The sequence below is a fragment of the Folsomia candida genome, unplaced genomic scaffold (genome assembly GCF_002217175.1).
Source record: "Folsomia candida strain VU population unplaced genomic scaffold, ASM221717v1 Fcan01_Sc030, whole genome shotgun sequence".
Classification (NCBI taxonomy): Eukaryota; Metazoa; Arthropoda; class Collembola; order Entomobryomorpha; family Isotomidae; genus Folsomia; species Folsomia candida.
In genome coordinates, this window is record NW_019091222.1 from 1,069,602 (window position 1) to 1,093,927 (window position 24,326).

The window sequence follows — 24,326 nt, forward strand, 5'->3', positions numbered from 1 at the left end:
GCTGCTTCTAAATAACACTTAACCCAAATTGTATCCTAATTCGTATAATCTATACGAAATCCTTACAATGTGTTCAATTCCAAATCCCTGACCCCACGTTGTACACCGTGCACAATAACACTTTCCCGACATTTTGTCTAAATATGAAACCTTGACGGATTATGTTGAAAACTTTGTCACGGTGTTAGATTCAGGGTTGGCCAAGATACTTTGATTTTAATATACAAGATACAAAATATTTTCCATGATATCTTAGATACAAGATACTAAGTACAAATACCAAGCATTATACAAGATACAAGATACAAAATACTTTTTAGTAAATGTGCAAATGCAAGATACAAAATGCATTTGTATTTGAAACACTTTTTTCAAGATACAAGATGCTTCATGCGTGGAATGCGACATTATGAACATGCATTAAATTCTCTGGTTTTACACACAGTGGTGCTAGTCTGGATAAAAAAGCATTTTGTATCTTTATTTTAAGAATACAAGATGTTTTTTTGTGTCTTGCATTTCAAATACCTTGACTGAAAAAATTTGTCAAGATACAAGATACAAAATAAGATAAAGAACGTCCGGGAATGAATGGGAATGGTCTGAAAATGTGGTCATAAAATCACAATGAGTTATCGGAATTTTAAACTTTTTGCATATGTATAATACCAAATACGTACCTACATAATTTAATTAATAGCTAAGGCCGCCACACCCCCGTTGGCGACTAGTTCGATTTTCTTGCGAAGATTTTTCATTAAATTTTTTCCCGAAGTTTTTGCCACTTCCGAGGTGATTTTCTTCCATCGTCCTTTGAATTTTCGAAAGGTGTCAGGCACATCTTGAAGCCGGGAGTATACTGACTTAGAACGTGCCCAGAATTTTTCGATTGGGCGGAGTTGGGGTACATTAGGTGGGTTGATATCTTTTGGTACGAAATCAATATTTTTCTTTCTGAGGTACTCGGTCACTTTCTTTGCATAGTGACAAGTGGCGAGGTCAGGCCAAAACAAAACTTTATCATTTTTGTGAAACCTATTAATAAATGCTTCCAATCCAGCCTTGACGCAATTTTTCAGATAAATATCTTGATTGATATTCCCTTCGAGAACTACCGGGTCTGATACATGTCCGTGACTGGAGATGCATTGCCAAATGCAATATTTCTTTGGAAATTTGTCTTTTTTTCGTACTTTTTCTTCATAAGCCACTTCAGAGGGATCCGAGCTATGAAAAAAATGACGCCCTGGAAGATTTGAAGGGTCAACCGGAACATACGTTTCGTCATCCAGGATCACTACTTTTCCACGCATTTTCTTCAACAATTTTTGACAGCAATCCTTGATCCGACTTTCTTGTACGGGCTTGTAATTTGGTGCAGGTTTTTTGGTCCTTGCTTTGATTCCTAATTTATGGACCTTAACTTCCCCCAGGTAGCTTTTGGAAATTTTGACTTTCCTGGCAGCTACAGCTACTGACGTTGATGGCTTGGTTTTGAAAATTTTTTCAATTCTATTTTTCACTCGAGTGGTCGCTAGCTTCGCCGGACGACCAGCTGGCTTCTTGAATTGCACATTTTCGGAATCCTTGAACTTTTTTATGTAGGAATACACATTTGAACTTGGAATTCCTTCCTGCTTAAAAAAGTTCCAGGTCACCTTGGAGTCTCGGTTGGCTGTCGTGTTGTAGAACTCCATCACTCGTTTTGCTAACAGCTCCCTTTCAAACAAGCTTCTTCTACCCTTATCCATTTTTGAAATTTAAGAGTGATATACCAAATTGACCCTAATGAAGTGGGCTTTCAGAAATTTAAATTATTATAGTTCGCGGGTTTATTGATTTGTCAATATACTCGCTAGAGCGCGCATTCCCATTCATTCCCGGACGTTCTTTATCTTGCAAATCTTCCCTTACCAAGATGGGTTCATAGTGTGATCCAATCCCCCCGATAACCGCCCCGACCTAGCCATCCGTACTTAAAATTGAGTACAATCCCACTTGTACGAAGTGTTATTGTACTTAATTTGAGTACGGATGGCTCGCAATGTTTTTTGCGGTACGGCCGTACTTAAATACCGACGGGCGTTTTTTGCCGTGTATATATATATATATAGATATATATATATCGAGTCCGTTTACAATTACTTAACAGAATATTAATTTGTGTTAGTCTTGTTAGTTATCCTCCTCCACCATCATTCTTCTCATTTTTAGTACTTCATTTAAATATTTATAAACTGATTCAGCCTGCCGGATATTATTGCAATTTAAGACATCACAAATACTATCAGCTTCTACATAATTCTCTTATCCACATTCTGCTAGCTCCGTAGACGAGACAACTCCAAAGTATATGAAAAATAGATTCCTCTTCCTTGCTGTTACATATATTACATATGCCGTCAACATTTAACTTATTTATGTATTATCGTGAAAGAAGGATGTTAAATTGAGTCGGACTTGTGCAATCAGGGTGAGTTTTTTAAAGGGTAAATTAAACTGTAAATAAGGATCAGGGCCGGGAATTCCATTAATAAGTTCCTTATAATAGTTGTGTCGTGTTGAGTCGTTCACTTTGCTTGTGTCCTCCTGACTTGATATGTCAATTATTCTTTCCAGCATTGCTGGGATCAGGGCTGCATCTAAAGTGTGCATGAAGTTAGCGTACCCTCCAGTAGCTTGCTCACTTGCCACAACCAGTTTAACGAGTCAAACTCTCCATTCACTATCTCCTTATGTAAGGCAATGAAGCATTTCTTTGTATAGCAATGCTTTATTCTCGCTTGTGTATAATGTGGTCAACTGTTCCTAGTTCTTAATAAGTAAGAGTTGTCTACCTATTACGTATGTACATACGTATGTATCTACGAAATGAGTAATTTAAGATCACCTAACCTTACGTACGTAAAAAAAATTTTTCATGAACATATAGTGGTAAGTACATATGTACTTCGTGGTCAACTCTTCCTATGCAGTGGTTATGTTGCTGAGTAAAGTTATACATGTGTTGAACGCATGAATTTGATACAGCCTCAGTTTAAACCAAATTATGCTTACACTGGTCAGCACCCGTGTTGTATCTATGCTCAAACATATTAAAATCATCCGGAGACGAGTTTTGTGTTCATATAAATTACATAACTTTTGAGCCAGCTGAGTGCTTTGTTAACCTGAACTTTAACAGTTGAGTTATTTATTGGCTTTGAATAATCTAAAGGAACGATGTCGCAAAACTTGTGTTATACACCTTGATTTAGTGAGAGGCTTGTTAATAGATTAGCAATAATTGTGTATTCCGTAATATAACCGGGGTTGGCCAAGATACAAGATATAAGATACAAGATAAAAATATATCTTGTGTAACGTGAGTAGTAAAGAACGTCCGGGAATGAATGGGAATGCGCGCTCTAGCGAGTATATTGACAAATCAATAAACCCGCGAACTATAATAATTTAAATTTCTGAAAGCCCACTTCATTAGGGTCAATTTGGTATATCACTCTTAAATTTCAAAAATGGATAAGGGTAGAAGAAGCTTGTTTGAAAGGGAGCTGTTAGCAAAACGAGTGATGGAGTTCTACAACACGACAGCCAACCGAGACTCCAAGGTGACCTGGAACTTTTTTAAGCAGGAAGGAATTCCAAGTTCAAATGTGTATTCCTACATAAAAAAGTTCAAGGATTCCGAAAATGTGCAATTCAAGAAGCCAGCTGGTCGTCCGGCGAAGCTAGCGACCACTCGAGTGAAAAATAGAATTGAAAAAATTTTCAAAACCAAGCCATCAACGTCAGTAGCTGTAGCTGCCAGGAAAGTCAAAATTTCCAAAAGCTACCTGGGGGAAATTAAGGTCCATAAATTAGGAATCAAAGCAAGGACCAAAAAACCTGCACCAAATTACAAGCCCGTACAAGAAAGTCGGATCAAGGATTGCTGTCAAAAATTGTTGAAGAAAATGCGTGGAAAAGTAGTGATCCTGGATGACGAAACGTATGTTCCGGTTGACCCTTCAAATCTTCCAGGGCGTCATTTTTTTCATAGCTCGGATCCCTCTGAAGTGGCTTATGAAGAAAAAGTACGAAAAAAAGACAAATTTCCAAAGAAATATTGCATTTGGCAATGCATCTCCAGTCACGGACATGTATCAGACCCGGTAGTTCTCGAAGGGAATATCAATCAAGATATTTATCTGAAAAATTGCGTCAAGGCTGGATTGGAAGCATTTATTAATAGGTTTCACAAAAATGATAAAGTTTTGTTTTGGCCTGACCTCGCCACTTGTCACTATGCAAAGAAAGTGACCGAGTACCTCAGAAAGAAAAATATTGATTTCGTACCAAAAGATATCAACCCACCTAATGTACCCCAACTCCGCCCAATCGAAAAATTCTGGGCACGTTCTAAGTCAGTATACTCCCGGCTTCAAGATGTGCCTGACACCTTTCGAAAATTCAAAGGACGATGGAAGAAAATCACCTCGGAAGTGGCAAAAACTTCGGGAAAAAATTTAATGAAAAATCTTCGCAAGAAAATCGAACTAGTCGCCAACGGGGGTGTGGCGGCCTTAGCTATTAATTAAATTATGTAGGTACGTATTTGGTATTATACATATGCAAAAAGTTTAAAATTCCGATAACTCATTGTGATTTTATGACCACATTTTCAGACCATTCCCATTCATTCCCGGACGTTCTTTAATTACGGGATGAATAAGCTGAAAAAATCTTATAATTTACCATGGGGGACATCCATATATCAGTGTTGCCGGTGAGTTCTAAATGAGTTGAGATGAGTTGGCGTTAAATGCATTATAAAAAGGCACTACCATGTGATAAAGTAAATTTTGAGGCATTTTTGAATTCCCAGATAAATTTGAGGTAGAATGGTATAAATTTCAAACAACACAAAAATTTATATATTTCGCATTTTAAGATTGATTTGTAAATGAGTTATAAATGAGTTTTGAGCTCATTTAAAACTCATTTACAAGCAGGGCTCAAAACTACTAATTTGCAATTTTTTTATGCATTTCAAATGTCTACCATTCTACCCCAAATTCAAAAATGCCTCAAAATTTACTTTGTCACATGGTAGTGCCTTTTTATAATGCATTTAACGACAACTCATCTCAACTCATTTAGAACTCACCGGCAACGCTACCATATATTACGTCATCAAACATTCATGATTCTTGTACCCACCCACCCAACGTAAGCATAAAGGGATAGGAAATTTGAACATGGGAAAATAGCAAGACATAAACCACCCACCTAGTAAAATGATGGCGTAATATATGGACCTTCCCATGCGGACTGTATATATGTTATTCTACCTTAATGGTAACAATTTGTTACCATGACGATACTACATATCTCCAACTCTAAGATTTCACGTAACACCAACCCGGGTAAAAATTTACTACGGGTAGATAACAAATTTTTACCATACTGGCAGAATAAATCACCGCAATACATATGTCCTGTTACTAAATTATTTAAAATATAGGGTTTTACAAAAGTTTGTACAATGACTGTTTTATATTTTTTTGCCTGACGAAAAAGGCGATTTAATTTTTAAATCCAGCCAAAAAACAAAAAAAAATCCAAGTAGACATTGTACAAACTTTTCAACAGGGTGTACATATATTCAATATTAATTAGGGGACGGTCCATAAATTATGTCATGCGCAAGGGGGGAGGGGGGTATAAGGTTCCAATGATACCGTATGTTAAAGGGGGGAGGGGGGTCTAGAAAATGGCGATTTTTGCGTGACATAATTTATGGATCTCCCCTAGCATCATTTTTCCAAAGTTTTCAATTTTTCTTCCAGATTTGCCGTAAGTTGTTTAACGGGACGGGTCACCAGTCGATGGCGGTGTTGGGAAACTTTTCTCCAAACGAAGGACGTTGTTTGTATGAAATGGAAGTTCGGGCAGATTGGATCAAGTGGGACGTGAGGAATTTCGCCACGGAGGAATTTCAGCTCCTTGTTCTCAAGGTATGTACATATGGTTATGACTGGATTTAACTCATTAATAGTTTACAGAGGAAATAATACAGCTTATGGACAAATGTACATATTTTTTACGTTTTTATAATTTGTAGGGCAGAGATGACAAAAACTGTCAGGATGAAGTAAAAATGAAAAGATCTCTGGGGGGAGCTTAATGATGGTTTTCTTTAAGTTAAACAGTTGAAATTGTTCAATTGAATTAATAAGTACTTATTAAATTAAATTAATATTTGTAATCCTAAGATGAGATTTAGATGTAAAGAGTACATATGTATGTCGTATGACAAATTTAAAGACAAAATGCAATGTTTAAAAAATGATATTTTTTACTATATGTGGATGACTCATTTTTTAGTTAGTTTGTAGTTCAGAGGTTTGATTAGTTTTTTAAGTAGTTTATCTTGCGTGTCATTTGTGGGAGAGCATGGTCTGTTGCTGTGAACGGAAAACTACAACGGAAAAAAATTGTACTACACTTGGTTAAAATTATGGTAAAGAGTGTTATCTAAACTTGAAGGAAATAATTACCAGCTCGTATGAATTTATTACCAAAATTATGAAGATAACTCAAAATATTGCGGTGGAAGGCTAGTTACCCTGTTGATTTTGTAGGACGAGTAATTACCAAGAGCTCGGTAAAGACGCGTATTAGAAATTCTTTACCAAGTTGCTAAGAGTATGGGCGTTGCTATAGCACCTTATAAGGGTACACTACCAGTACTCAGATTAAGCTAGGCTTATCTCGAAAAGTGAGCATGGAAACAAAACTTATTTTTACAAAATCTTTGCCATAAAACTATTAGGGTTTTGCTTCGCAAGTCACATAACCCGCCAGATAGGCGTGTTTTTTTGTGTAGCCAACCACACCCATAAGGGGTTTGACTTTTTGAATTTCAATCGTGGGACGTGATCGCCTGTACAAGCCAAGATAAATGACATGTCTCATGATCAGGTTTCTAAGCCGTGCATTTGTGTTAACAGCCACACCCCCAGGGGGTTAGGTTTTTTTAGTGAATGATGCCACTGTGATCTTCTTCACAAGATGAGAAGAATGATATATCGCATGGTATGGTTTCGTTAGACGCGATAAGTAGCTGATGACCACACCCAGTGGGGGTGTGGTTTTCAAATTTGAAATACCCAATCGTGATTTCCCCGTCGAGCTGAGAAGAATGATATATCAGATGACGTAGTTCCGTCAGAATGGAAAAGTCACTGATGACCACACCCAGTGGGGGTGTGGTTTCCAAATTTCAAGTATTCAGCCGTGATCTCCCCATGGAGCTGAGAAAAATGATATATCACATGACGTAGTTTCTTTAGAATGGAACAGTCGCTGATGACCACACCCACTGGGGGGTGTGGTTTTGAAATTTCGATTATGCTATGAAGATCCCCTCACTAAGCTGAGAAGAATGATATGTCGTATGCCATATATCAGTTGGGTATTCACAGAAGCGCCGATGGCCACACCCCCTTGTCGCCATGTGTACGATAACGTCATGTCAATCGGATAAGATCCATCAGCCAAATTATGGGTAATGGCGTTGTTTAATTTCAGAAATAACGAAGGTAGGACAATTTTTGTACTTTAATCCTTTGTATTTGCCCTTTGACCACCCCCATATTGACCCAAATGAAGGGGTGCGGCCAGATAATCGCTGGATACGATGACCTGATTATCCCCCAATAATGTGTACCATGACCTTGCCAATCCAGTTTTAGAATTTTAAAATTCGGTACAGAAATGTAATCTCACTTTTTTGACCTTGTGACCTCGACAACTAATGGGTGGGGCCGAATTTCAAAAATTTGAAAATATATATTTCTCGCAACCTATATACAGGTAGTAAATATTAAATTAATATTTACTACCTGGCTGACAGAAATGTGGATTAGTTGTGGATGAAGGAATTATCAAAGGCAATTTTACCTGAATTTACCCACCAGGAAGACACGAGAAAATTTCAATTATCCCAAAGCTGGCCTTATTCTGAGCGTGTTTCAAATTAAATCTCACTAGGTGGAAATTAGCGTTAATTTCTTTTACTTTGATTACGGAGCCTTTTTCAATGTAAGTGGGGCACTAAATATTTATTCCGAATTGAGATTTCTATGAATTTTGTGTTTATGTTTAATTAAGATATTGGGAACGGTTGTGACGTATTTTGTTATCTGTGTGAAATCTGGGGATGCTAAAGAAGCCTCGTGCGGCTTCTTCGCTACTTATACATAAATATTTCGTTTATTTGCAATTACAGAAATTAACAAATTATCCAAAATGATTTTTAGACTGATTTTGATAAAATTATTGTAACCATTGTAAAGTACTATAAAAAATGGTCACGCCGGATTGTTCAGGCATCATGGTATTAATTAAACCCCGTTTGGTAATAAGTGGGAAATTGGGAGGACCTCATTCACTTATTATGTGAGAACCGCTTTACACAGAAATAACCTGCAGGGTCCGCGATACACTTTAGCCTGGGGCAGCAGTCAAATTCAATGTGCTGACATCTAGCGCCTATCGGGAGGCAGGGAATGATCTGTATAAGTTGAAATCAGATTTATTTTTAAAAAATTGGGTTTTGAAATTTTTTAGATTATTTCTTACTCCGCCCCATCGGTGGGATGAAGCCTGATGGCCTGCGACAAGTAGTAATGCAAGTAGAGCTCCTAGAATGAAAACAAACTTCATTTCCGAGCTATTTTTTGGGAATTTAGTTTGGAAGTGTGAACAGCTACTTTGAGGAAAATGGAATGAACGCAAATTTAATGTGGTGCAAGGATTATTTTGTATGTACTGCTTAAGGACAACCTTCAGATTCCATATTGTTGTATATGTAATCATGACGTCAAGTATACGTTTAAAGCAATAAAAATAAACTGTTACATATAACGAAGCGTAAAAAAGGGGCGAAGCTGTTACTTTGTTTTTTAGAAATATTTACTATTTAATTCTCAAACTCGGACTATGCTTTATGTCATTTTACACAATTGTCTCAATGTACCATGTCAACGTCTCATTCTGCCCCATGTCCAAATGGTATTCGCGAAATTTTAACCTACATACCTGATCCATACCTTATCGATATAGACATGGCGTATGGCAAAATTTTGTTTTACGAAAGGCCACAAACGCCACGCATCTACTTAAATTTCTTCTGTTACCTATCCACTAAAATTATCTCGTTCAATAAGACCTTTTGGAACCTTTCCAAATTCTATTTCCAATTTGTGATCTTAAGTAAATGGTGGTTACGTCCCTGCAAATTTCAAACCGGTTTGTGAAAAATACATGTCGTACATTACATACATACTGTTCCCGGGACGATTTGATCCAGACTGACGACGGACACGGCTAAACCATAAAAGACCTGCACCACTTAATACATAACTTAAACAACAATAGCGAATAAATAATTTTTGTTTGTGACCGTCGATTGTTATGAGTTAAAAAATACACAATTATACTTTACCACCTTGCCCTTATTTTTTTTACTTTGAGGATATAAAAAAATATTAAACGCCTATCCATCCATTTCAGGTTAGAAAATTTATAATTATTTACATAATGAAAATTTGCAGACAATTATATTTAACCCAATGGTGGCGAGATGCGTAGTTTTATGTATGCATCAACCCGAGCGAGAATTAACCCTCGACCTACAGAAGAATAAGAATAAGAAACTGTAAGAAGATGTTTTTACAAGGAAGAGTTGGTAATCTGCTCTTATACATAAGTATTTATATATGTACATACATACATATATGTGTGCAGCCACCAACTTTGTATGAAGCCAATGTAAATGAGAATAATATTTAAACAACCAGGTGACAAGATGAGATGGTACTACACTCTGCTGCAAAAGTCTTTGAGCATCAATATAGCACCAAATAATTCCTCTGAAATTTCTGCTCTAATCTTATATTTATATTTGTTTATTTTTATTTATATTATATTTATATTTTATACTAATCTTATATTTGATTGTGGTTATTTTTTGGTCAAAATGAGGACAAGCATGGACCATTCTAATGAAGATGCGAGAATCCTATAAATTATTTTTGTAAAAAAAGAATCTTCGGTGACGCAATACGAATCTCGAATAAAAAAGCAAAACAAGGAATTTTTTGTTTTCAATATTACAGATATCGGATATGAATACGAAAATTTTTGACCTATACAAATTTTAGTTTCACATTGAGAAGTTGCGTCACCGTGGGCCCATCAACAAAAATGGCATAGTTGATAAATTGTTTGGAGTGGTTTAAAACAGGTTATGTTCAATATAAATAATGGCAATATGTGATCACAAGAATACTACTGTAACACTTGCGGTATATTTTATTTAGAATCATTTCATAGTAGAATCTTACACAGGTTCACACAAATTAGAAATCTTAATTTGTCCTGCTGCGTCGTCAAAACCAACCCGTTCGGTCGGGCCAAAAAATCACTTGCCTAAAAATTGTTATTTTTAAAGATAATGGGCCCACGGTGACGCAACTTCTCAATGTGAAACTAAAATTTGTATAGGTCAAAAATTTTCGTATTCATATCCGATATCTGTAATATTGAAAACAAAAAATTCCTTGTTTTGCTTTTTTATTCGAGATTCGTATTGCGTCACCGAAGATTCTTTTTTTACAAAAATAATTTATTTTAGGTTTTAAAATGTCTTTGAAACTATCACTTGTTTGTTAAATGAAGGAATTATTTTATTGGAAAAAGTAATGGGCTTGTTACTTATGTACAATATGGGCGAGGCAGTGTAAATGGGGGCGAGAATGAGTCATCTTACTGGAATTATTCCTCCACTAAGAAATATGTATGTATGTCTCAAGTCGACTTGTTAAGTTCCGTCTATACGAAAACAATAGAAAACGTTGCATAAGTCATTCCTTCATTAAACAATGCTAATGCAAAATTGTAATAAGATATTGGCTTGAACCAAGGTGCGTACATGTATGCTGATCCAACTGTACATACATATCTATACATATCTATATATATATACATTCATACATACATACATGCATACATATGTACATACATATGTACATATTTGCAAATACTACGTACCTGACACGCCTTATTCCTCTTAATGTATTTTTAAATGGTACGATATATGGACTCTATATTCTGTATTCTTGAGTATTTACCGCTCCAACAAAGTTATGGGAATGGGAAAGTATGCATGTGGGAGAAGAAGTATATATTTTAATGTCAAGTTTGCATTTGGGAGGTCAAATATGTATGTAGGGGTCAAGTTTGCATTTGGGAGGTCAAATATGTATGTAGGGGTCAAGTTTGCAGGTGGGAGGTCAAATATGTATGTAGGGGTCAAGTTTGCAGGTGGGAGGTCAAATTTGCATGTGGGAGGTCAAACATGTATGTGCGGGGGTCAAGTTTGCATGTGGGAGGTCAAACATGTATGTGCGGGGTCAAGTTTGCAGGTGGGAGGTCAAATTTGTGTGTGCGAGGTCAAATATATATGTGCGGGGTCAAATTTGTATGTGGGAGGTCAAATATGTATGTAGGGGTCAAGTTTGCAGGTGGGAGGTCAAATTTGCATGTGGGAGGTCAAACATGTATGTGCGGGGTCAAGTTTGTATGTGGGAGGTCAAATATGTATGTGCGGGGTCAAGTTTGCAGGTGGGAGGTCAAACTTGTATGTGCGAGGTCAAATATATATGTGCGGGGTCAAATTTGTATGTGGGAGGTAAAATATGTATGTAGGGGTCAAGTTTGCAGGTGGGAGGTCAAATTTGCATGTGGGAGGTCAAACATGTATGTGCGGGGTCAAGTTTGCATGTGGGAGGTCAAACATGTATGTGCGGGGTCAAGTTTGCAGGTGGGAGGTCAAATTTGTATGTGCGAGGTCAAATATGTATGTTGGGGTAAAATTTGCCAAGTAAATGTGCGTAAAAAAAGTACAAAAATTAATAATATTAAGGGAATCGAACCTAGCACCAAGTAATCCAGCTTCGCGACTTTTATCGATTGCGCCACCCCGTCCTATTGACTGAGCATATAGCTCTTTGCCAAATGTATTTACCACTAAATATTAAGTAAATGTTTTAATTGCCCTGTCACCCATTCAATTGACCTTGTACATAAAAGTGTATCAAAGAAAAAAAATCGCCCTTGACCTGTAGATTCTAAAAAACAAATATGTTTATAGCGAAAGTTTAAGTTTTATTGCACATTAACCATGGTCAATCTTTCAAAAATCGATTTCGATGGGAAAAACTCAAAAATCAATATTTTTGAAAAAAGATGACACTGGAAGGTAATTCTCTGATAATTTGCTCTCTTGTCATTTTTCTCTCCGATGCATCGTTCAGACGTGAGAGCTGTGCGACCTTTTGGATGCTCGTTGGGAACGCATTCTTCTGGCTACGCCGGGCCCCACCTGAGCATTTGTATGCTCGTGCGGGGCCACACTTTCAGTGTGTTGCGTACCGAAGAAAAACGAGCATTATCCTATCCGCTAAAGCAAATTTGTGACATACCCAAACATATCGAGGCCATGGGGCAGCAAAAAATTCTCCAGAGTAGCTCGATATAAATAAGGAAACCTCAGTTATTATATTATTTTTAATTAATTCAGATTTCGGCGATCTTTAATCATCGTTATTTATTCTCTTTATGTTGCATCGCATTATCTGAATTTTTGCACTACTTGGGTACCCTGCATTGCAGCAGTTTATTTTAAAATTGTCCTGCTCCTGATTCTTAATTATTTTGGCTGACAATGGAACCTTTTTCCAAGCCACACCGGGATCGAGTAGCGAATTATGTCAAAAATAAAGCCAAAAAGGATTCACATGACGCTTATGCTTCCCTTGAATGGCCCCTTTGAAGAAAAATATTGACGATGAAGTTCAATTTTTGAGCAAATTTTCCCTTGCTTTTGCCTCCACGGGGCGAAAACCAAGGCGCTCGTGTGAACTTTGACCCCCAATATTTTTCTTCAAATGGGCCATTCAACGGAAGCATAAGCGTCATGTGAATCCTTTTTGGCTTTATTTTGGACATAATTCGCTACTCGATCCCGGTGTAGCTTCAGAAAAGGTTATACATATTCTGAGTTGGATTGACTCTATCTTTTGAGCGGAAGGCAAACAGGACAGTCGGCTGGCGTACAATGTTTCCAATGCGATAAGATTCGACGAGAGGTCAAACAATGCGTGACCGTGCAAGATTTTCCGGCACGGCAGGTAACCATGTGCGCCAACACGTCCTTCATTAACCGACAATACGGAAGGGTACACTGCAAAATATGTAAAATAGCCATGCATTAACAAATTTTAAGTGTACATATCAGTTCATATTTTTTGCAAATGACAAGAAGAATTCAATAGCTCCAATTCTACGCGGGCCGTCCATAAATTACGTAACGCAAGAGGGGGGGTCTAACTCTCCAATGATGTCATGCCTATGTTACGCATCTTAAAAGGGGGGAGGGTAGTCTAGAAAATCGCTATTTTTGCATTACGTAATTTATGGACGGCCCCTAACAATAATTCAAATAATTAATCATTCATTTTACCTCTTTACCATTGAGAGCTTGACTTTCCAGTCTCTGACACTTGTGTGCATGCAGGAGCAGGATAAGTTGTTGTTGGATCAGTTTTCCCTTTGCGGGATCTATATTTGATAGTGGGGCAGCTTTTAGTTGATTATTGAGTGGCAAAACATTGTTGACAGGTTGTCCTTGGTTCTGACGCTGAGCAGTTTGCATCATAGGAACACCATGGTTCACGGTGTTCGGGACACCGCTCCCCCTGTCGCCCAGGAAGTTGAGAGATTCAAGCAAGGCTGATAAATCTGCAACGTTAGTTTCATCCCTAGAAGGAACAGTTTTCAATTAATTAATGGATTTTAGTCAATGGCAATTAGCTACATAAGTCACTAATTAGTTGATTTGGCAAATGAAGAGTATAATTTAAAGGTTTTAAACTTACCAACGATGGATTCCGTCACGGGCTTCTTCAGTGTTCATAATTCTGAAATTTATATAATGCTGATGTTATACATTTATGTAACAGAATTAAAAAGGTTGTAATACATGTAGAGTAGTCAAGGTTTGTGGATTAAGTATCATCTGGGACTATGAGTGGGCAGATTAATCTGTCGGACCAGCTAGATTTCATTTTCTTCCAGCCACCAAAATTCTCAAATCAATTATAGCCATGGAGGATCACAAACGATTATAATTCAAAATATACTCGTACAAACGAATATACCCAAAACGAGAAAATGTTTAATTCATCATAATTTAATACTACTTCTGACCATAATTATTACTTTTTTCCTGAATACTCTCTCTCACCATAATAAAGTGCTTGGTTGTTTATAATAATTACTCGATTTTGCCATAAGTAAAAACATACTTTAAAATCGTTTTAAAATATGAAATTTGAATAAACCTTACAAACTTTTCTATTTTTAGTCATCCACAAATTACTACATAGGTTTTTCTGAACTATCACGGTTGCTTTTCCATTAAATTGGTATGCATTTAGCCTGGGGTGGAGGGTGAAAATTTTTAAGTTTTATAGCATTATGTGCTTACAAACTATGTCTTAAACTATGATGGACATGTGCAGATGAACCTATGTATTTGTTTGCAGTCAAGGAATTGTCAAAATAATCGATATGGGTGGCTCTCGGAGATTGAAGTAGTTGATACCCGTGATGGAGAATTTCAAATGCTTTTTCGAAAAAATTTAGCTATGACAAACATTCCTTTATCTTTGCAGCAAATAAAATCAAAATCGTCTTATATGATATAAGATGACTTTGATAGAAGTTATATCTCTCTATGGGTAATTGCAATAATTTAAGGATTATTAAATTAGGTAACCGGATTCGGTTATTTTTATTACAATTTGCAGTGGTAATGGGTCTCATTCGAATTTTAGAATAAATTTATACAATTATCAACAGATATGTATCTCATCCGTAAATTTTTCAACTTTTTATCGAAATATTTCCAAGTACTATGTTTAAAAAATACATTTTTTACACAATACTTGTATAATCCTTGCTCTGACATGAAAAACTGAAGAGAATTCGCCAATAACTTGGCTATGGTCGACGAAGAATTTATTATGAATAAGTTAGTATTCCAGTTACGGTCGAGTTGGATTCCATTATGATGAGATGGAGTATTCAGGAAAAAAGTATTAATTATGGTCTGAAGTAGTATTAAATTATGATCAGTTAAATAGGACCCATAAAAAAGTAGCGCTGGCACGATAGAAATATCCTTTAAAATGACCGCCTATTAAGTGTTTTTGACAATTGACCTCAAGAGGTCAACAAATTTTAATGTCCTTAAACTCTAGGTCAAATTTCCTTCAAAATGACACCCCATATGAAAATTAAGATTACATTTTGGACCACACCCCCCAGCGCAGTGGGGTGTGGTCTGATGGTCCCCATTTAAGAACTTGACCGAGGACTAGAAATTAGAAGCACAACGGAATTTGATTATGTTAACTCTTTCTGGAGATATCCTGCTTATGGACAGACGGCGGACGGACAAAACGATACCAATAAGTTGCTCACGCTATTTAATACTCGTATATTTAGACTATTTTTTTATATAAAATAATGGAGAATTTTTACCCGATTACAATCAGGAATCGATGATAATCCATATACAAATAATCGTTAATCTTGGCTACCCTTATAGTATTTAAAATCATTTTAAATACCGAGACATAATTCAAATTTTTGCTACTTTTGCACATAAGTTATAGGAACGTAGTTAATATTGTTAAAAAATTACTAAAATGTATTATGCAATTAATTAATTAATTATCCAATACTTAACTCTGCAATAAGTAAGACAAGTTTTTTTAAAATATTGTTGAGCAGCTGCACAATTCAACCTGCTGGTTGAATGTTTGAGATTTGTTCCTCGCCACTGACGAGAATGTCGATTGTGGATTATTTTTTTGGGATGACGTGATTCGTAGGTTTATTATGCTCTGGTGTAGGAGAGGGTCGTGCAGAATTGATGACGCTGATTTTCGAGGTTTCTTTCCAAATTACGAATTTATATGACTTGTTACTCATTTTTCCCTTCCTAATTCGTATCTTCGAAATAAACCCCGAAATCAAAGACATCAGTTCTGCACGACCCCCTCCTTTACTTTCAGCAAGGGACTGTTATTATGGAAACACTTAACAGGCGTACACGCCAAAAATATTTGAATGGCCACGTGACGAACCCTGCTCCCTCAACTCTATGTTGGGGTATGAAGAGAGTCAGGATTTGATTGGCTTAAGTCTTCACGTGGGCATTCAAATATTTTTGGCGTGTACGCCTGTTAAGTGTTCCCATAATATCCATTGTTTCGTTCTAGTTTTTTAATCACTGTCCAAAATAGCAGGCCTAAATTGATTTTGGTCATTTTGGACACTCAGTTTGGGACGTCGAAAATATCCCAAAGCGTGCAAGATAGAAAATTCAAGGAAGTGGCGACATGTTCTTTATACACATTTTGATAATGATATATTGATGAATTTGCAATCTTACATATTTGTCATTTTTAGAATTTGGTGTCTAATTCGGCCTTGTTTAAACAATTTCTGAATTTCACGTAAGAACATGTGTTTAATGACATATAGGTTTTTTCGCTACTATTTTGCATCACTCAGTGTTGTTGCTAAACTTAATTATTAATGGGCGTACTCACGACAGTGTCTTATTTCGCATCGCAACTTATTTGGCAAACTTGCGAAGATCAAAATCAAGGTTTCGGGTGACACTGATAAGTGACATTAAGTCACTGACATTAAATGACATTAACCGGTTGTTGTCACTTGACATTCGGTGGCATTAAGTGACAAGTGACATTAAGTCATAAATTGGGGCAAAGTGAGAGGGAAATCAGCGCAATCATGAAATTTTTTATCCCAGCCAGTTTTGTTAAGGCAAAATAACGTTTTCAAAATGTTGTATTTTTCGCGAGCAATAAGAAGCACAGTTTCCTGGTCTATTTATAATAGCAAATCTAGCAACAAATCTACATTCCAAGAATCATATTAATTTTTTTCAAAATATACCGCTGTCAAGTTAAACTACTCTCAGCTATTTAAAAAAATTCAATCGTAACAAAAACAAGTTATTGTAAATTGCATTGTTATTGAAAATTCATAAATTATACATGTAGGTGCAAGTGCCAGATAATTATTACATAAATACTAAAATCCATGCACATTTACAAAACTTGCAACCATTATAATTTTGAAAAATTTCTGTGCACAGGTGCAATAAATTGACACGGGCGACTTTCACTTGTGTACCATGTCATTTCCGAAAGACGACTTTTGTCTTTTTCGCAGTGGTAGTCCTTGATTCGCTTTTTACTGAGCAAAAGCTTATAAAAATTATTGGTAAAGCATAGTTTATCTGCTTTCTGCACACTTAAAGGATTACGTTGCCTTGATATCTGATCTAGGTCCCCCCAATATCACTTTAAAATTAAAATTATGTCTTAATTTATTATGTGAAATGATGAATTTTAACAAATTTTGCCTTCAAACAAACCGGCTGGGATGAAAAGTCTCATGATCCGAGCTGAATTCCCTCTTACTTTCCTCCAGTTTATGACTTAATGTCACTTGTCGCTTAATGTCACTTAATGTCGGTTATTGTCACTTAATGTCAGTGTCATGGCATTAGGCCCCAAAAAGTGGCATTAACGAAACCTTGATCAAAATACATATTTATGTCGTGTGGGGATTCGCAAAATATGACTTCGCCAATCTCTCCAATCTACCGAAAAACACCTACATATTTATTTTAACATTGTTTCTATGGATTTCTTTAGTTTCTCTTGCTAACGGTAATGAGGAGGAGTTTGCGAAGTAATGTGGCGAAATAAGAACATGTCCAATTGCTGGGTAAATTTACGAAAGAAAAAATATTCCAGCAAATTTTTTGCGAAAACTAGCGCAAAACTTCGCAAGTCATGTTGCTATGCTCAATTTGCAAGAAATGCGAAGCTTGACGTGAGTACACTAAATATAAATTAGGCATGGAAAAAATATAATTGAGCTTACCTCTTGCTCAGGGAAATTTGTCACAATTTATCGACTTTTGAAGACAAGTTTTTATTATAAGTTTAAAGAAATTTTTTATTTGATTGTCTGCTCTGTCGTGAGGTTAGTTTGTAACTGAGGTTAGTAAAGACATTAACCTAACCAATATAAATGTGGTATATCGTCGTACTAATTCTAAAAAGGCCTAAGTGCAGCAGTGTCTTTATTTTAAAAAGGCCTATGTGCTCAATAAAAAAAACTTAAAAAACCGACGTGCATTCGCAAATTACAAATTTATTTAGAGTTAATTATTTATAAATAAATAAACATTGAATAATTAACTCTAAATAATTAACTCTAAATTTATAATTTGAGAATGCACGTCGGTTTTTAAAATATTTTATTGTGCACATATGTAGACCTTTTTAAAATAAATACACGTGCAATTCTAGATCTGGCTTGTACTGAATATTTTGTACACATTGAATATTATTTGCTATAATAAATTTGTCGTGTGACATTTTAACAAATATTTTATTGTTCCAAACTTTCGACAGCTTACTGCTATCTTCTTCATGGAGTGATAATGAATAAATGTAAAACACAAGTGGTCAAATGACATCTTACAATATTTCAAAATACAGTGTAAATAAGAAGGCTGCTGTGAAAAGTTTTTTTGAGGATTTAGGAAGAATTTTTAGAGTAAAAGGATCAGTGTCGGTGCCCAGATAAGATTAAGCTGCATTCCATCATTTAAATTATATAATTTTGAAATATATTTTTCCGTAAGTTCAAAATTTTGATGAATAAACCATACCTTACATGTTATCCCATCACTTGATGCATTCGTTGCGTACTGCATGGCCATCGTGTGAACGGCCTCTCTGAAATATTTATTTATCTAAGAAGGAGAGCTTCCGCACCCGCCCTTCTCAGATCTTGATGTCCTTTGGATATGTGGTAGGGTGTCATGAGGGTACTAAAACCATAAAATGGTTTGACTCCATGGCCAGATTTGCACCCGCCACACACACTCAAAGGTGTCAAAAAAACGGTTTCACCCCAGCTTTCGCTAACTCGAATTATACGCCGAAAATCAGATTTAAGTCTTATTTTGAAATTTCTTTAACCATTATACTCCCAGATAGGTGTTTTTTTATATCCAAGAACAACCTCAACGTGTTGGATTATTTCACTGGCAAATTGGCGATGTTGATTACTACAACAATGTTCATTCAGAATTTGAAATTTTAAAAATAGGAAAATTTTCCAAAAGTTGAGTCTCCTGTTGGATGTCTATCTGTGAGTATAAAATTCAAAATAAGAGTAAAATTGGATTTTTGGCGTGGATTTTAATGAGTGAAAGCTGGAGTGAAAGCGTTTTTTGGGCACCTTTGAGTGGGTGTGGCGGACGCAAATGTGGCTATGGAATAAAACCACTTCAGGGTTGTTGTTAATTCATGGGACACTATAATATATCCAGAGAACATTGAGATCCGTGAGTTGATAGTACGCAACCTCCTCTCCTTAAAATTTACCTTTAGAATTCTTCTTCACATTGTTTAGGAAAAGGTTCACTTTCTGAAGCTATAGATCTGTCGTGCTCCCTCAGGGTCTTTGGTTTATGACACTGCAACCTTTCTGATTTTGTACTCAAGCTCTAAATCATAAAATAAAACCAGTCCTTCATATGGTTTTTGTATATTTTTCGTTAAATAAAGAGCAACTATATTTAATAATAATTGTAGCTCATCAATTTATACGTGCATTAATAGACAATTAACTAAAATTTTAATTATTTCCTTACGCTTTTCCTGGAGTCACTTGATCATAAAAATAACACAATTTTAACGTGTCCAAGTAAAACACTTTTGTAACCAAAGCCGGATCTTTTTTAGATTCCTCCACAGTTTGGAAAGAACTACATATTAATTAATTAACTAGTTATCCCCTGACAGTGCTTATTTAACTTCAGCATTGTCATGTCTAACACAGAAACTAACTTGGTGAGTGATTTTTTAAGTACTATTAAGCAGAGCAGAGGATCATTTGTACTTATAGAAATAACCCCAATAGCACAAATCTACCGATTGTGTACAAGTCTTGTACCGAAAATCCGGTACAAGTTTGGTTCAGATTTGCCGATTTTCCTTGTACAGGATGGGCACCAAACTTTACTGCATGCATGAATAGCCTTTACAGGAACTGTACAATACAGATACAAGAATTTTGTGCGTACCTGTAATTCTGGTACAAAAACTATGCAAAATAGGTACAAGAATTTTGTGCATGCAGGTAATTTTGGTGCAAAAACTGTACAAGTTTGGTCAACGCATTTTCTGTATGCCGGATAATCTTGCATAAAAAAGGGACAGAGTTAATAATATATCAGATACATACATTTTATTATTTTGATTTTAAATTGCAATTATATATCATGTATAAACTTGGATGTATGAACTTTTCCAATAAGCTAACAATTTTAATTAGTAACTATTTATATAAGTACGTTAAATTAAGACTTAAAATTAATACTTATTTAGTTATATTACAATAAAATCATGAGTAAAATGTTGACAGCAAAATAATTTATGTAAATCAGACTAACCACCAAAAGCCGAAGATTCTGGGACTGGAATTATCGGAGGTGGGGGTGGCTGATTTACAGTATGCGGTGAGGCATCAGTGTCAGTTGTATCAACATCATGTTTCGTTCGTAAATCTTCCGATTTCCGTACCGCTTTATCGTAGTCGTCTGTAACAGTACAACAACGAGAGTTAGTTACAGCCCGATTCATATTGCACAAGTAGAGGTTAGACAAATTACTTACCGTAACTTTTATGAACTTTAACTTTATAGTATTTGAAGTTTTTGTCAGGAAGTGAGAATGGATCACATTGCAAATCCAAGGGATTTTTTACTTTTCTGCCTGGCCAGGCGCACTCCGTCGAATCACTTGATAACCAATTGGAAGGAACGACTGCAAATCTGTTGTCCTTCTCAAAATGAAGAATGACAAAATTTTTATATCGGTCTTCAGCTGTCATTATCTGTCAGGGCTTGATTTGTAGAGCACGTCACGGTGGAATTATTCAGGTAGACTGATGGTGAAGGTGGCAAATCAAGATCAGCGCATTTACTTTGACTTGGACAAAAGTTACAAGATGCCGCTGCCACCGCAAGATTTACTTGCACAAATTTTGCATGAAACTTGTACGATGATTTCTTGTACATTCAAAACATGTACCAGACTTGTACATGCTTCTTGCATACATGTCAGTCCATGTTTTACTTTTGCAAGTTTGGCACATGAAATATTTGTACAAATTTAGCCGGTATCACACTTGTGACTATCTTGTACAAGTGTTTTTTGTACATGCGAATAGCTATACCTTGTGTACCAAAATTGTACAGAATTGACTGGTGCAGATCTGTGTAGGTGAGACAGGTACATGTATTGTATGAAACTAATATCAAAGTAACTGGTACCGGAAAATGGGTACATGTAATGCATAATAACTGCACAAAAAAATTTTATACCAGATTTTCTTGCTCTATTCCGGCATGCATACAGGAAATTCCTGTACCAAACTGGGATTTGTGCTATGGGGGAAATTCAGCTCATTTTTTGGAAGATGGTGAATTTAAGTTAACTTTGAATTTTTAATTTCACACTTTAATTTGGAATCACTTAGCTGACAATGGAACCTTTTTTCAAGCTACCCCTGGATCGAGTAGCGAGTTATGTGAAAAAATCAAGCCAAAAATTAGGAGTCACATGACGCTTATCTTTCAGTTGAATGGCCCCTTTGAAGAAAAATATTGGGGGTCAAAGTTCACACGAGCGCCTTGGTTTTCGCCCCGTGGAGGCAAAAGCAAGGGAAAATTTGCTCAAAAATTGAACTTTATCGTCAATATTTTTCTTCAAAGGGGCCATTCAAGCCAAAGATAGGCATGATGTGGCTACTAATCTTTGGCTTGAGTTTTTGGTATAACTCGCTACTCGATCCTGGTGTAGGTTGAAAAAAGGTTCCTTCGTGAGTCTAGTTTCGAGTAATGTTCTTCCGTAAGGTCAATGGTGTCTGTTGAATTTAACAATCTTACTTATTACGTATTACTTACTTATTAATTACGTACATGTTACTACACAAATTTAATTTACTTCAGTTAGTAAATTAAATATACTAAACTTGACTGTTTCCATAGGTATCTAATAATATGGAAGTTTTGCCTCCAGAAATACTGGATCTTTCACATTTTCTGATATACATGGGGCAGACGTTAAGAGAGCATGGGAAACCAGAAATCGGATTAATGTTTATCCATGCAAATTCTGGCGATGGAATCAAATTTCGCGTAAATATTTCGACCCCACTGGCAAATTTGAAGCCAATCTGTGCTGCAAAATCTGTAATGGGATTAAAATTTAAGAAAGGATATTGAACTAATGCATATTTATTTAAATAATCGATATTTGCATTATAGAAAGTGAAACTATCCGAATTGCGTTTCCTATACGATGGTAAACGCATTCAGGACGATCACACTCCACAAAAGGTTCGTATGATATGTCACAATCGATTAAGAAATTTTGCTCATTTACTTTTGTATCCCATATTTTAGTTGGAGATGGAAGAAGGTGACGTTATTGACATTTTCAGGGAAATTAATTCATTCCGTGCATATGATTCCCGTGAAGAATTTATGAACGCTTTGGTACTTCAAGGCTCATGGAGTTAAATTCCAGGTTTCAAAAGTTATCGACCTGTGCAACATTCACACGCCAAGAAACAAATTATATGTAGTTTGAACATCTTCTCATTGTCAATCTATACTGTTACATAAAGCATTATTAGATTTCACTAACAATGCGATGGTGTGAAGCGTAACCCTCCGATTTGGTTGAAATTTTGAAATTACGTGGTCCATATCAATAGAACCAAAGTTTCTTCTGGCAGTTTGTGCGACGGGCAGAATTTGCCAAAATATTTGAGGACAAAGTTGAAAAACGGGCGATTTTGACCTAGCGGAGCACGTAAACTCGACTTCAATTCTCTTCCCGTGCTAAAAATCAAATATTTTTCTACTTTGGCCTAAAATATTTTTGCAAATTCTAACCGTTGCACAAACTATCAAAAGAAACTTTGGTTCTATTGATATGGACCAAGTAATTTCAGAATTTCAACGAAATCAGAGGGTAACACTTCACACCATCGCATTGTAAGTATTTACTTTGCCGTCGCGTCAAAATAAATTTATGTCACACATTAGTGGGACATGTGCAACGTACAGTGGGCGTACTCACGACAACGTCTTATTTCGCATCGCAACTCATTTAGCAAACTTGCGAAGATTAAAATATTTCTGTAGTGGGGTGACTCGCAAAATATGACTTCGCAAATCTCGCAAGTCTATTGGAAACCTCTATTTTGGTATTGTTTCAATGGATTTCTGTAATATCTTTTGCTGACAATGGAGAGGATGAATTTGCGAAAGGCTAATTTTGCGAAGATAGAACGTTCATTTGCTGGGTAAATTTGTGAAAAAAAATCCTTTATTTATCCAGCAAAATTTTTGCGAAATACCGCAAATTTCGCAAAACTTCAATATTTGGCTATGCTAAATTAACGAGATATGCAAAATATGAGAAGGTTGACGTGAGTACGCTCAGTATAAAAGTATTTTATAATCTTTATATTCCAAGTGGTTTGTCAAATTACTTGGTAAATAATGTTGTGGAAGTGCACACTTAACATAAATAAAGCTAAATAGGTTTCTAATAATCACGTTGATTTAATTCATAATTAATGAATATATTTATGCAGATGGGCACGAAGAAAATATTATCAATTAAATATTTTATTTAAAAAAATAGATCTATCTAAACGATAATGTTATGTTTTAACGATTTACTTTTCATGCAGCAATTCATTTGGGTTAATCAAATTGTGGCAACAAGCTATAATTATGAATGTATGTATTTCAATTATTATTTCAATTATTTTACAAACATATTTAGTTAAAATAACATTAGATCCCTTTAAATTTTCTTAATCTTCTTCGAATGCTAAAGATTTCTTAATAAACAATTACATACATTGTACATACATATTTAGTTTAAAAATTAAAACATATGTCCATGTAAAGTCCAAAATTCTTCACATTCGATACCTCCAACTATCTTAAGCCACCAAAGACCTTGCCCAAATATGTCTCCCAACCTTAACAAACTGGAACGAGTTTCGTC

At 35.8% G+C, this 24,326-nt stretch overlaps 3 protein-coding genes and 1 long non-coding RNA gene across 9 annotated transcripts; 2 read left to right on the plus strand and 2 right to left on the minus strand.

Moving 5' to 3' along the window:
• Window positions 1-3,043: 3,043 nt before the first annotated feature.
• Window positions 3,044-6,331, plus strand: LOC110860253. Of its 2 annotated transcripts, none has more exons than XR_002548930.2 (3): window positions 3,044-3,183; window positions 5,829-5,996; window positions 6,104-6,331. It is a non-coding gene; the product is annotated as an uncharacterized LOC110860253 (long non-coding RNA). The 2 variants fall into 2 exon arrangements; XR_002548929.2 differs by having other exon boundaries at window positions 3,052-3,364.
• A 6,278-nt stretch (window positions 6,332-12,609) lies between these two features.
• On the minus strand, window positions 12,610-15,961 carry LOC110860265 (histone acetyltransferase p300). 4 transcript variants are annotated; one of them, XR_004837237.1, is made up of 5 exons: window positions 15,863-15,961; window positions 13,986-14,027; window positions 13,571-13,868; window positions 13,067-13,291; window positions 12,610-12,779 (listed from the first exon to the last, which is right to left on the minus strand). XR_004837237.1 is itself a non-coding variant. In XM_035860134.1 (5 exons), the coding sequence occupies exons 1-4, from the start codon at window positions 15,777-15,779 to the stop codon at window positions 13,121-13,123; spliced, it is 636 nt and encodes a 211-aa protein (XP_035716027.1). In that variant the 5' UTR covers window positions 15,780-15,954; the 3' UTR covers window positions 12,610-12,779; window positions 13,100-13,120. The 4 variants fall into 4 exon arrangements, 1 of the variants encoding a protein (XP_035716027.1); XR_004837236.1 differs by having other exon boundaries at window positions 15,655-15,954; XR_004837238.1 differs by lacking the exon at window positions 15,863-15,961 and adding an exon at window positions 14,090-15,642.
• Window positions 15,962-19,755: 3,794 nt separating this feature from the next.
• Window positions 19,756-24,026, plus strand: LOC110860217 (small ubiquitin-related modifier 5-like). Of its 2 annotated transcripts, XR_004837214.1 has the most exons (5): window positions 19,756-20,084; window positions 22,286-22,489; window positions 22,565-22,636; window positions 22,703-22,955; window positions 23,305-24,026. XR_004837214.1 is itself a non-coding variant. In XM_035860101.1 (4 exons), the coding sequence occupies exons 1-4, from the start codon at window positions 20,061-20,063 to the stop codon at window positions 22,817-22,819; spliced, it is 417 nt and encodes a 138-aa protein (XP_035715994.1). In that variant the 5' UTR covers window positions 19,756-20,060; the 3' UTR covers window positions 22,820-22,978. The 2 variants fall into 2 exon arrangements, 1 of the variants encoding a protein (XP_035715994.1); XM_035860101.1 differs by lacking the exon at window positions 23,305-24,026 and having other exon boundaries at window positions 22,703-22,978.
• LOC118439076 lies at window positions 20,624-21,159 on the minus strand. Its single transcript, XM_035860102.1, has 2 exons — window positions 20,910-21,159; window positions 20,624-20,833 (listed from the first exon to the last, which is right to left on the minus strand). The coding sequence occupies exons 1-2, from the start codon at window positions 21,124-21,126 to the stop codon at window positions 20,682-20,684; spliced, it is 369 nt and encodes a 122-aa protein (XP_035715995.1). The 5' UTR covers window positions 21,127-21,159; the 3' UTR covers window positions 20,624-20,681.
• Window positions 24,027-24,326: the final 300 nt, after the last annotated feature.

What these genes read in the sequence shown, in the direction of transcription:
- LOC110860265 (XM_035860134.1), bottom strand. Translation starts at nt 15,779, where the DNA reads ATGTGCAAAAGTAGCAAAAATTTGAATTATGTCTCGGTATTTAAAATG. An exon ending in CGATTCCTGATTGTAATCGG is followed by an intron (nt 14,028 to 15,654) that starts GTAAAAATTCTC and finishes TATAAATTTCAG; the next exon opens with AATTATGAACACTGAAGAAG. An exon ending in AAGCTCTCAATGGTAAAGAG is followed by an intron (nt 13,292 to 13,570) that starts GTAAAATGAATG and finishes CATATTTTGCAG; the next exon opens with TGTACCCTTCCGTATTGTCG.
- LOC110860217 (XM_035860101.1), top strand. Translation starts at nt 20,061, where the DNA reads ATGTCTAACACAGAAACTAACTTG. An exon ending in CTAACACAGAAACTAACTTG is followed by an intron (nt 20,085 to 22,285) that starts GTGAGTGATTTT and finishes CTGTTTCCATAG; the next exon opens with GTATCTAATAATATGGAAGT. An exon ending in ACGATCACACTCCACAAAAG is followed by an intron (nt 22,637 to 22,702) that starts GTTCGTATGATA and finishes CCCATATTTTAG; the next exon opens with TTGGAGATGGAAGAAGGTGA.
- LOC118439076 (XM_035860102.1), bottom strand. Translation starts at nt 21,126, where the DNA reads ATGACAGCTGAAGACCGATATAAAAATTTTGTCATTCTTCATTTTGAG. An exon ending in TAAAGTTCATAAAAGTTACG is followed by an intron (nt 20,834 to 20,909) that starts GTAAGTAATTTG and finishes GTACTGTTACAG; the next exon opens with ACGACTACGATAAAGCGGTA.